General features: G+C 38.6%; 1 protein-coding gene across 2 annotated transcripts in view; it reads right to left on the reverse strand.

Annotated features, from left to right (window-relative positions):
• Positions 1–10,727, reverse strand: part of MCC (mutated in colorectal cancers) — a 312,445-nt gene extending 301,718 nt beyond the window's left edge. For both annotated transcript variants that reach the window (XR_001145197.1, XM_004678375.2), the window contains exon 1: positions 10,137–10,727. Coding sequence is in view for 1 of the 2 variants with exons in the window: in XM_004678375.2 (XP_004678432.1) it covers positions 10,137–10,193 (57 nt within the window). In the remaining variant the exon portion in view is untranslated. The remainder of the gene's footprint in view (positions 1–10,136) is intronic.
• Positions 10,728–11,864: the final 1,137 nt, after the last annotated feature.

The following is an 11,864-nucleotide window of genomic DNA, read 5'->3' on the forward strand; positions in this document are numbered from 1 at the left end:
CAGTCACAAAAGTCCTGGATATTCTCCATAGATGCCTCTTGCTAAAAACCTTCTCTTAAAACTCTTCTTTAGCTACTGTGAGATTACAACATGTCAGAGAAATTAAGTCTTCAACTGTCATGACAAAAATTCTTAAACTTGGTGCCTGCCTAACCCACCTCAGCATGTCAAGTTGGCCAGTAGGAGACTTGTTGGTTTTTGTCTGTGAAATGTACACTAGCTCCATAATGGATCAAGAAATTTCTTCTTCCTGGACACCCTAGAGGTAGAAGCCTCCCAAGCTTAGTAGCACCTGTTTGATTTCTGTGGGGAATAGTTTACTCTTAACACCTCATTTTATAATCACTTTCACTCTATTTAGAAATACCAAGGAGGGTATTTGCACAAAGCACCAATCATTGAGAAAAGGAAAAGGAAATTGATACCCAGAATATATGAAGAACTCCTACAATATATAACCAAAAATACCCCCAAATAACCTGGTTAAAAAGTGATCAAAGACTTGAAAGAACGTTTCCTTCATGTACTAGCCAATAAGCACATAAAAAGATGCTAAAAATCAGTAATCATTAGGGAAATTGCAAATAGAAGCCATAATAAATAGTACCTTATAGTACTAGAATGACTGCCTTAAAAAATAAAATAAAGTAAAAATATTATTGGCAAGGATGTGAAGAAATTAGCACCTTCATATATAGCAAATGGTCTACTTGCCTATGAAAACAGTAAAACTTTTACTCAAGAAAATTAAATATTGAATTATAATATGCTCCAGCAATGCCACTTCCAAGTATATGCTCCAAAGAGATTAAAGTATACGTATGTATGTATGTATATATGTGTGTGTATATACATATATATATATATATATATATATATCAAATTATGCACTGTCAACAGATAGCAACTGGCAAACAAGCCAAACAATAGATCCATCTCCTTATTCCCCCAAAATAGAAAACAGCTACTTCTTTGGATTTTTGCAAATGGTAGGCCCCAATATCTTACCCACAAAACCCAAAGAGAATAGACAACTATGTACAGTACACCCACAAATCATAAAGCTGAAGATAAATTCTTCTAATTCTAATAGTATGGCTAGTAGTAATAGACAAGATTTATTGAATAATTTGACTTTCCCCTTTTAAAGCAATTACAGAATACTACAGGACACATACTTAAAGAAATTCTGTGATACAGAATCACAGGAAGTTGAGGCACAAGAGAAAAAAGTATCACTGTGAATTAAAAAATTAAGAACTGAGTATTTCCTCCTTGACCACTATAGAGCTTTATTCAAGCCTCAGTTTCTTTGTCAATCATGAAAGTTATTTAGTTAAGAGAAATCTTAAATTGATGAATAGCTTAATGGCACCATTCAACAGAAGCATGTATGTCTTTTATCCAATTTCATGCTTATCAGGCAATTTTCTATTGATAATCTAACTGCCAAATAGCTTTTCTTAAGAAAATGTCAGTATTCCAGACTATCAGAACTCAATTATAAATCAATAAACAGATATTAGCTTCATAAAAATAGTCAGTGATACTAAATATCTAAATGAAATTGGTCTAAGTGACGGCAGAAAGTAGAGAGCAGTTTTTCTAACTCAGTCCGATCTCTATTCTTTTTTTTTTTTTAAGATTTATTTATTTGTGCATACAGAACTGGAGTACAGGCCAGAAGCTCAGGAGCGGTGTGAGAGGCTTCACCAGAGACAGAGTGGTGAGCAGAACAGGCAGATCTATGAAGTACACTGCTGAGGGGAGCAGCGGGTGGGTCAGGAAAGGTCTGCCTTGCCTTGAGGATCACCTTCTGGCAGGGATGGAACTCATGCTGAAGTGGCTTTAGGTTTTTAGTGATGCACTTTAACCCTCTGTGCCACTAGGAAGGGCCCAAAAATGCATTCTTTAATTGACTTTCAGAAAATGTATTTCCTACACCCTACACACTCCACAATAATGTGTGTGTATGTGTGTGTGCAAAGTATACATGTATATGTAAAGGATTTTTAGAAATCAATTCAGACTTATGTTTAAACCCTCCAGAGAAACTAAGATTCATTTTTACAATCTATGAGAGAGACTATAGGCAAATATTTCCTCAAACTTCTCTCCCCTTGCTCATTGTATTTTCAACCCTATCATAATCTAGCTTAAATGCACCAAGTATGTTCTGGCCTTTGCAACTTGGCCTTTGTTCATGCTTCTGACTGAAATCATCATCCCCCATCTTTCCATGGGTCCATTTCTCATTTCAGTCAGTTCTTAATTCAAAGTTCCTTGGTCACTATAGTTGCATCTCTCCTTCCTACATTTCCTGTGTAGCTTATCTTTATAGTACATGTCACCAATGAACATATATATGCTTATCTGTATTTTCTATCTCCTTTTAGAATGTAGGATTGATTAGAACAGGTGCAGCATCAGTTTTGTTCATTTCTGTATCCCCAGACTTAAGAACAGTACTGGGCATGTAGTAGTAATGTTTGCTGAGTAGGTATTTGCTGAATAAACAAGGAATAAAGAGTAAATTATTATAAAAAATTATCAAACTAAACTCCCCTCAAGTGTGCTTTTATCATAATATAGAATAAGTCAACATATCTAATAAATTGGTCACACTATAATGCCAACTAGCCTTTGGTCCAAAGTAACTTTGAAGTTTGGAATGTCTTACTATATTATATTGACCAGGTTCTGGCAATACTGTGTTCCTGATTTCCCAGATTTTATGGTCTCACAGAGTAGCTCACTTATACATGGTTGATTTCATTTCAGGGTTCTGAACATAGATGAGGAAAGCCAGGAAAGATCAAGGCAGAAGCAAGTAGGAGTTGCAAGTGTGCTGTGAACTAATCTAAGTGCTGCTTATGGACTAATCCATATAACTCAGATAAGTAGGGACAAGCAGTTAGGGCTACTCTGCCATGGAACACACTGGAGGGTTTCATTGCTTCACTAATTACCAGACAACCTTTTACTATTTGACATTCTTTCTCTGGCAATTGTTTCAGTCTTTCTCACAAACCGCAGCTGGAGGTAGTAACTGACAAGCACACACACACAAATTTCCTGAAGCTTTCAGGTAATCAGATTATACAGCCTTTGATTTAGATATATTCCCATTTCCAGTCCCATGTCATGTTTTGAGCATTATTAAACCTCATAACAATGAATCTACCTCAAAATTTTACAACAAAGCATCAAGTAGTTTCCAACACACAAGTTTTTCACTTTTATTTCTTATTTAAAAGTTAACATAGTCTAACCTAGACTTTTTTTTTCTCCAGAAAGTGAAACCAAATGCTGTGAATTCTGAAATTTGCCCCTAAATTTTATCAAGATTCAATTTTGTGTTGAGATTAAGAAATATCTTTAAATATATATGCATATAAAATACTTTATGATCACATTCACTCTCCTAAAGAGAAAGCAAACCTTCCAAAATGTGTCCACTTTTCCTTATGTGCTAATTTTGGCTGCTTCTGTTCAACAATTGAGAAAGATATTTGTTAGAAAAAAAGGCTAGCTCTGTGATCCCAATAAATATTTACTCTACAAATTGAACTGCTGTTTATCTGTGTAATACAAGTTAATTTCTACTTGTTTCTTTTAAGAGCAAGACACCAATGCTAAGGTTCTGGGTGGGGTAGGGAGAAGGGGCTCAAGAAAATAATTGCTATATCTTATCTCTGTCATGACATTCCATGGCAAATATTTTTTTAATTCATCTTCCAGTTACTATTTATCAATTTCCTGAATCTTTTTGGTCTTGTTTGGTTTTATATTCTTACCAACACAAATCTATTTCCAGAATATAGAGAGTATTTAAGAGTTATTCTTGATTTTTTGAAATTTGATTCTTACAGTCAAAACTTAAGTTTGAAATCTTTCTGCACCAAAATTATCTTAATTTTTCCAAAAAAGTTTTACCATCCAGTGACAGTCTCACTTTGAAGGAAACCCTGTACCAGGCAAATGTCCTTTAGGCAGCTATTAGATAGCTATTAGATTTCCTGACAATCACTGTCACATCCTAAATCTAAATAGGTGCCCCTACCCACTTAAGTTTCTGGTTTCTTAAATTTGGGAGCCACCTACCTGTAAGTACTCCTTAATATGAACGTTTTGGGACTAATTTTAAAACCTTCCAGTTGGACACACAGCACTTCCTCAGAACTAAGCTTCTCTCTGTTTTCAGGTATGTAGTCATCTCAGTTCTTGGTCCCTGACTTCATCTTTGACTACTCGCTTTGCATATTCCATCTATCCTTTTTCTAGTTACTGTGCTACTACTTGGTTCTAATCATACAAACCATCTTTTCCCCACTGGCTTCACTCAGAGCCCCAGCCATATTCAGTACATGCTTCCTCAGAACCTGGCCACTAGCAGGGCAGTGCTATGCAATGCAGCTTAGCTATGCAGCCCTGGGTACCAGTTTACTTGGGCTCATGGTTTTTCTCACCAATCTCAGTGCTCCGCAGCCTCACAGTGACTCAGTCCACACTGGAGCTAGAGTCTAAGGCCCACCTGCAGAGGTGGAAGAACGATAATGCTTATAGCCAGGGAAATTATTCTAATCCTGGTACCTCAAATACTGCAATATCCATCCCACAAAGCGTATGAGTTCAAAGGTGAGGGGTTATGGTGGCCATCTCACTTATAATCAACAGGAAAAGAAGTGACACTTCGCCTTTTCCTTAGTGGCAAATCTGCTTTTAGTATTCAATGCTTAGAATTCCTCAGGCAGTTGAAGGATGGTAGTGATTTTACTCCTTTAATAATATCCTTTCCATTTTTATTAATATATTTACCTGGGAATTGCATAGAGGTAACAATACAAGTAAAGTTGAACAGTCTTTTTATATTTAATATCCACTTCTAGGAACATACAATCAAATGGTGAGAGGAGTAATAGAAACTAAAGAAAACAAACAGATGCAAATGGTGGCCTCTGGAGAAAAACTACCAGAATTCTACTTTCAAACCCACCATTTATAGTTTGTATGTCTTGCTTGGTTTTTCACCTCTGTATTGCTGAATTACTGTACCTATAACATGGGCATAATAGATTTTTTCATAACTAAGCATGTCAATACCTGGGAAATAATTATAGAGTGTTAGCAACCACTGACTTAACAGCTAGAAGAAAAACAACACAAAATAATGCCAGCCATTGAGAATTAAGACCACAGTTTTGGACATGGTTATGTCATTTTTGGTCTCTGGAAATGGTCAAAAATTGTCACATCCCTTTTGAAGATGGATCTCTTTACTGTCCCTTTTAACTCTAACTAAGCATACTACATTTTTGACTAATAGGTTCAGGCCTACATTTTGAAAGGATTAACATCTTCTACTCCCTCCTTCTTTGAACCTGGCAGCTATTTCAAGAGAAACCCCACCAACCACATGGGAAGGTCCATGAGATGAGAGCTCAGGGGGATCTCCTAGCCCATGACCATATCATTTGCTAGCCCATGATTAAGCTCCCTTGGAAGTAGATCCCCTAACTCTAGTACAGACATAAACTTCTCTCCTCGAGCTCTACCCAAATTGCTAAATCAGGGATAAATAAGATTGTTACATTAAACCTCAAAATTTAGGGTATTTTTTACATAGCTACAGACTGCTTCAAAGCCTTATTCCAGGCACTTAAATCAGTTATTTTAGCTACATATTTCTTAAAAGGGAAAGGAGAGAAGAGGCAAGATGTTCATTCATTCCAATATTTGTAGTGCTAGACAGATTTAGATAATGCTCTTCTGGAACTTTGATCTGTGACCAAGATTCAATGTAATGAAGTGTGATTCTATAAAGACAGGAATCAAAGTGAAGATAAAGGGGTACAAGAAAGCTAATACATTCTTCAATAGTATTTTGTAAATTGATGAAGATTAAGTCCATCTGTGAGATGGTCACTCAGTTAGTCATACTTGATGATCTACCTGGAAAACAATTTCTTCTATACAGATTACTTAAACAGAGAATCCGTGAAGATGTAGGGTTTCAGTAGCTACCCAACAAGAGAATGTTAAAAAAAAAAATGTATGTAGAGTGGTCTCTACAGCCTATATCTAGGAGTAAAATAAATTCTTTTTTTTCTGCATAATTATGCAGTTGTCTACCAGAAAGCTTTAAGCCTCTCAATTAAATAGCAATTTTGTGAGGTTTAGTAAATTCAAGTTTTATCTTAATACTACTGCACCTGAACACTTCTTTCTCCCAATGAACGAATTAGTCTAAGAGCAAAGTGTTATAATAATGAACAAGACTAAATACTCATTTCACAAGTTTTACCCAGAAAGAACTGACTGCTGATCAAAACTCCTTGATTGTGAGGAAGAAGATATAAAACTTCCTTTAACAAATGAATGTGTGTCCAATTAGCTTCTTGGCCATGGAGATGAGAGGTTGAAAATCATGCATTTAAGTACTTTTTGGCAGATATTGAAGTCTTTCTTTAACCTCACGTTAAGAAAAGAAATATACCATTGAGTCTTTGATAGGGACAGTTAATAGTCAAGACAAAAGAAAAGGCAACTCATGCATTTCAAATTTTGCTTTTTTCTCTTTTGTCACTAATTAAAGATAAATATGCTTTTATCTAAGTGTTCAGACGTGGGATAAACCATTTTTGTTCATGAATAAATAAAAATCTTTTGATATTCTACAGATAAAAAATTTTGGTTTTTTTTTTTTAAAGATTTTTTTTTTAATTTGTGCATACAGAACTGGGGTACAGGCCAAAGGTGCAAGGGCGGTGAGAGGATTCACCAGAGACAGAGTGGAGAGTAGAACAGGCAGATCAATGAAGTACACTGCTTAGAGGAGCAGCGTGTGAGTTAGGAAAGGTCTGGTATGCCATGCGGATCACCTCTCGGGCAGGTGGAGATCGAACTCAGGCAGAAGTGGCTTTAGCGTCTTAGTGCTGTGCGGTGCTTTAACCTGCTGCAACACCAGGGAGGACCTAAAAATGTTATTTTTATCTCCTATAATCATGTCATAGGATCACAAATAGTTGTTGTATAAACCAAGGGAAAAAAAAGGAACACATTCATGAATTTTCACACATGCAAAATACTTCATGCCTAATATCCAGTTTAAGGTCTTCTAATTATTTAACTACACTCAATTCTCTCCTTTCTCTTGTGCCTAAGCATGCCTGGAGCACTAGAAGTACAGGCCAATGATTCAACTACTGGCCAAGCTTGCCCTTTCATGAACAGCAGATTTCAAATATAAATTGATTCAAGTAACTATTTCTTGTTCAGGATGTTTTGAAGTTAGTGACAATGTTGACAAAATGTCAATGACTACTGAAATTAGAGCACCCTTGTAGAAGAGGTAAGCTCACAAGTCAATGTCAACAAAAGAGACCTCTTGTTTATGATGCCCTTTTAGTATTTTTCCTGCCTTGAAATCTTGGGAAACAGCAATTTAATGGGCGTAATGGTGACCACCACAGTGTTGCAGTATCTGGATCAAATCAAAGTGGCAGTTTTGCCCCCTAAGATGTCAAACAAAACCAGAGAAAAATTACAGTCAAAAGAAGAACCTCTTTGTTCCACCAAAGACACAGTGTGAAGAATACAAGTGAGTTGTATTTGGATCTAAGGAAACATGGATAATAACCTATGAATGCAATAGAATTGGTAAGTGTTCCAGCTATTGCTCCTGATGATTTGAACTGAGATTTAGGTCCCATAGGGATGAACCCCATAAATGCCCTTGCCTTATACATTCTCTTCACACATATCCTAATTTAAAATATGTATCTAAACAACAACAACAAAAAAATAACTACCCTTAAAGAGTCAATCCACAGGAAAACTAGGATTAGGAGAGCAACACAATCATTGAATCTAGAAATGGGTTTAAAGAAGGCAAAAAATTATCAAGCAGGCAGTACGGGAAAAAACTGGTTTAAAAAGAAAGTTTGGGTAAAAACTTATTTACATAGGAACATGGAATGTTCCCATGTCCTTACAACACTCAAATAACAATTGTTCCAATTAATGCAGAATTCACAATGGGTACTCTTTGGTCTGGTTTTCTAAGTAGTACTCAAGGAGAAACAAAGAATAGAAAGTTTGATCTCCTACTTGCATTTCACTTTAGTAGTGGTTCATCTCATACACTCAAGATACTTGCGATACTTATTTAGCCTTTTAACTACTCTTGTTCTGAACCTGATTTATTTTTAAACAAAAGTAACTGAATAGCACACTTCGAATGAGGAGAGTTAAAGCAGAGAAATAAACATTATGAAGGGTTAGCAGAGACTGCAAGATACCCTTGGTGTTGGATATTATTTTAAAAGATTTATTTATGCATAAAGAATGGGCTTGGAGTGCAGGGGCAGTGAGAGGATTCACTAGAGACAGAGTGGGGAGCAGAACAGGCCCACTGCGAAGTATACTGCTGAGGGGAACAATGGGAAGGTTAGAAGAGGTCTGCCGCCCCATGTGGATCACCTCCCAAGTTGGAGGTAGAACTCATGCTGAAGTGGCTTTAGCTTTTTTTTCTTTTTTAAGCTTATTTATTTATTTGTGCATACAGAACTGGGGTACAGGCCAGAGGCTCAGGGGTAGTGAGAGGCTTCACCAGAGACAGAGTGGGGAGCAGAACTGGAAGATCTACAAAGTACACTGCTGAGGGGAGCTGTGGGAGGGTCACGAGAGGTCTGCCATGCCATGCGGTCACCTCCGGGGCAGGCAGGAATCTAATTCATGCAGAAGTGGCTTTAGCTTCTCAGTGCTGTGCTTTAACCCACTGCACCACCAGGGAAGGCCCTGGTGTTGGATTTTTTAATGACCTTAGAAGCCAAAGCCTTCTCCTTAGAGTGAGTCAAGGACCCAGGACTGTTTATTTTAGATTTGAAACCTCTCTCCAGGTAAAATAATTCTCTTCCCCACCCTCCAATCCACCTCTCTTTTTAAGTTAAAAGACCCCACAGTTAGCATCTCCCAAGACTTATACATCACAGGAAAATACTCAAGATTAGGAAATGCCTCTATCACATTCAGTCAACACTTCAAAAACTATTCCAAGCCCTAGCAGGGACAGCAAAGCAGCTTAGAGGGCTGCTTAGAGGGTCAGAGACTGGCTAAATGCATTCACTGTTGGATACCTAGACCCAAATCTGTGTGTGTGTGTGTGTGTGTGTGTATGTGTGTGTGTGTGTGTGTATGGGGGAGGGAGAAGGGAGTGGTTACCCTTTTTCTACCCCCTTTCCATAATTAACCTCCCTCCCACCCTTCACATATAAAGGTGCCATCTGGATGTTTTTGCACCAGTCCCCTTTTCTTCCCCTTTTTAGTCTTCAGCCATACACAGGGTATTTATTCAAGTTGGTATTTGAATTCACACGGTATTTATTCAATTTGCCTCCTAAATGACTCAGTGAAGGTGCTAATAGGAAAAACTAGACTTCCTCCTCTTTTAACTTCCTTAGGTTTGGCATCCTCACTTCTCAAGTATTCAAAGAATACTATGGGGGAGGTGTGGAGTGGGAGACATTCCTAAAGTCATAAAAAAAAAATGTGACTTTGACCATCTCATGTTGCTGTAGCTTTAATTTCAAAGCTGGTCTAAACATTCTAAATAATATGTTGTAGTGAGATCCAGGAATTGCACATATGCTTGCCATAGAAACTCAGATGCATCACACCAAGTCAAGTGGTAGATTTAAAAAGCCAGTGAGTTTTTCATCACACCAGCCCCAGTACCATCCAGTGAGTTACCATTGGCTTGTGCTTGGCTAGGATTACTATTTGTTTTACAGACTACATAGAAGAATGTTGTACATAAATTGGGGGAAGGAGGTGGAAAGGAACACGGGCACAGAAAATGGAAAATAAACGCTTTGGCTGTGTGGTGAGAGCTAGTTTCTTTTTTAAGCCACTGGTTTCAGACTGAAAATATCAAGCTAGTTCAGGTCATTTCCTTGAGTAGCACTACAAGTTAAAACAAGATCCAGAAAATCTATTAATCTTTAATTATGTTGCCTCCAGCCTAGAAGCGTGAGGAGGGGATCAAGTGTGGGGCTGGGGGAGATTGGCAGGGCAGGGGTTTGCCAGAAAAACCAATGTCTAAGAAACCCGAGAACCCCACCTTAGTTTTTTCTTACCTCACTCAGTTCAGCCGAGGAGTCGTTTCCGTATTTCATGGCAACTCCAGTATTCATGACTGCACTTTTCAGAGCTGGGCTCCTCCTCTTCCAGGTCTCCGAGCTTAAGAGTTGAGCTTAGCAGGCTGGAAATCCACTGTTTAGTCCCTTCAGGTATATTTTAGCCTAGACAGCCATTTTCACTCAGGAAAGTTGGGAAGCCAAAATCGAGGATGCAGCTCTCCTAAGAGACACCCAGCCGGCGAGTGTGTTTCAGCGCCCAGCCATGGCTGCAGACAGCAGGGTGGCGTGCGTGCTTGCAGCTGCAGCCACGAGCCGAACTAGGACCACCCCGATGCCGCCTCGCCTTTCTTAAGGTCCCTTGCCCATACCCATTACCAGGCTGTAGTGCACCCCATCGCAGGATCAGACACCCGGAGACACCAGGGATACCGGGCGGTGAGGATCCGCCCGGTGGGTTCCGGGGAAGGAGAGAAAGCAGCACAGACTGGCCGGCTGCACTTCACGCCGAAGTTTCCCCCTTTGAATCGTCTGGAGTTGTAAGTGGTTTCTGATTGAACCCAGCTGTCTAGCTGCTGGCTACGGGGTGAGCGGAGAAGGCGGAGCCAGAAGAGAACGGGAGGAGGCAGAGCAGAGACCTTGCCAGAGAGCAGGCATTCTTCCAGGTCTCTGCGATAGTAATTACAGCACCCGAGTCCTGGAGGGAGAGGAGAAACAGGAAGATCCATATGAGTAATTGTGCAGAAAAATTAAAAACAGAACGGACAAAAACCACTTCCCTACTGGAAGCCACTTTCCATGATTTAGTAAGAAAGGTCAAGACAATTTTCTATTGGTACATTTAGATTTTACAGGAATGTGGGCGTTCATTCCCTCTGATCAGTCTAAAAATCAACACTGAGGATGTAAAACCATTCGCAAATCCTTCTCTGTTACTGGGCAGCGTGCATTTTCTGCATAAATGGTACATGCAAGAAACACAAGATTACGATTTGAAGATGTTTAAGACAGGCTCATATCTTCTATCTTCCCAACTTCCAAACTTCCCGTAAAAATCTCGCCTGGGCAGAGATAGGCTTGTATCATCTGCGGTTTGGCGTATGTATCAGAAAAGATTCAAGAGATTGAGGGTTGAAAGTAGACTGTATCTTTGGAGGAAAGGACTCAGGTTTTTTTTTTTTTTTCCCTCCATAAAGGTTAAAGTCCAACTGAGCTAGAGATACACTGGAAAATGTTCTGACTCTTTAAAACTGCTGTTCTCTGGGCCTGCTTAAGCTACCTCATCTGTGTCTTTCTATATAAAATGCCATCCCATGACAGAACTTGGCATTTCCTGAACCCTCCTATGAAAAACTATTGTATTATTAATTTCCAAGTTCTTTTTTTAAAAAACCAAATAAAATGTTTGCTCTTTAAGAAGGAGCAAAAAGTTTGCTTGCATATAATATTTTACCCATCTGCCTTCCTGTTGACCTAATTTGCTGCCTGATGGAGGCACTACTGGATAAGCAGAGTTGGCTGATGTTTTGGAGCATTGAGCCCCAGATTCTGAGTCACCTCCGCTAGGGAGAAGTTGAAAAGTCACGTTTCTTTACTTATTTATTCGTTATACTCGGTTGAAAACTAACCATGTACTTGTAGATATAGATGGTAGTGAAAGAATATTCAAGCACCGACCCTGCCCATCAAAGTATTTATAGTCTATTAAAACATGACCAGAAATCACAA

This window comes from Condylura cristata, unplaced genomic scaffold (genome assembly GCF_000260355.1).
Source record: "Condylura cristata isolate star-nosed mole 26May11 unplaced genomic scaffold, ConCri1.0 scaffold00007, whole genome shotgun sequence".
Classification (NCBI taxonomy): Eukaryota; Metazoa; Chordata; class Mammalia; order Eulipotyphla; family Talpidae; genus Condylura; species Condylura cristata.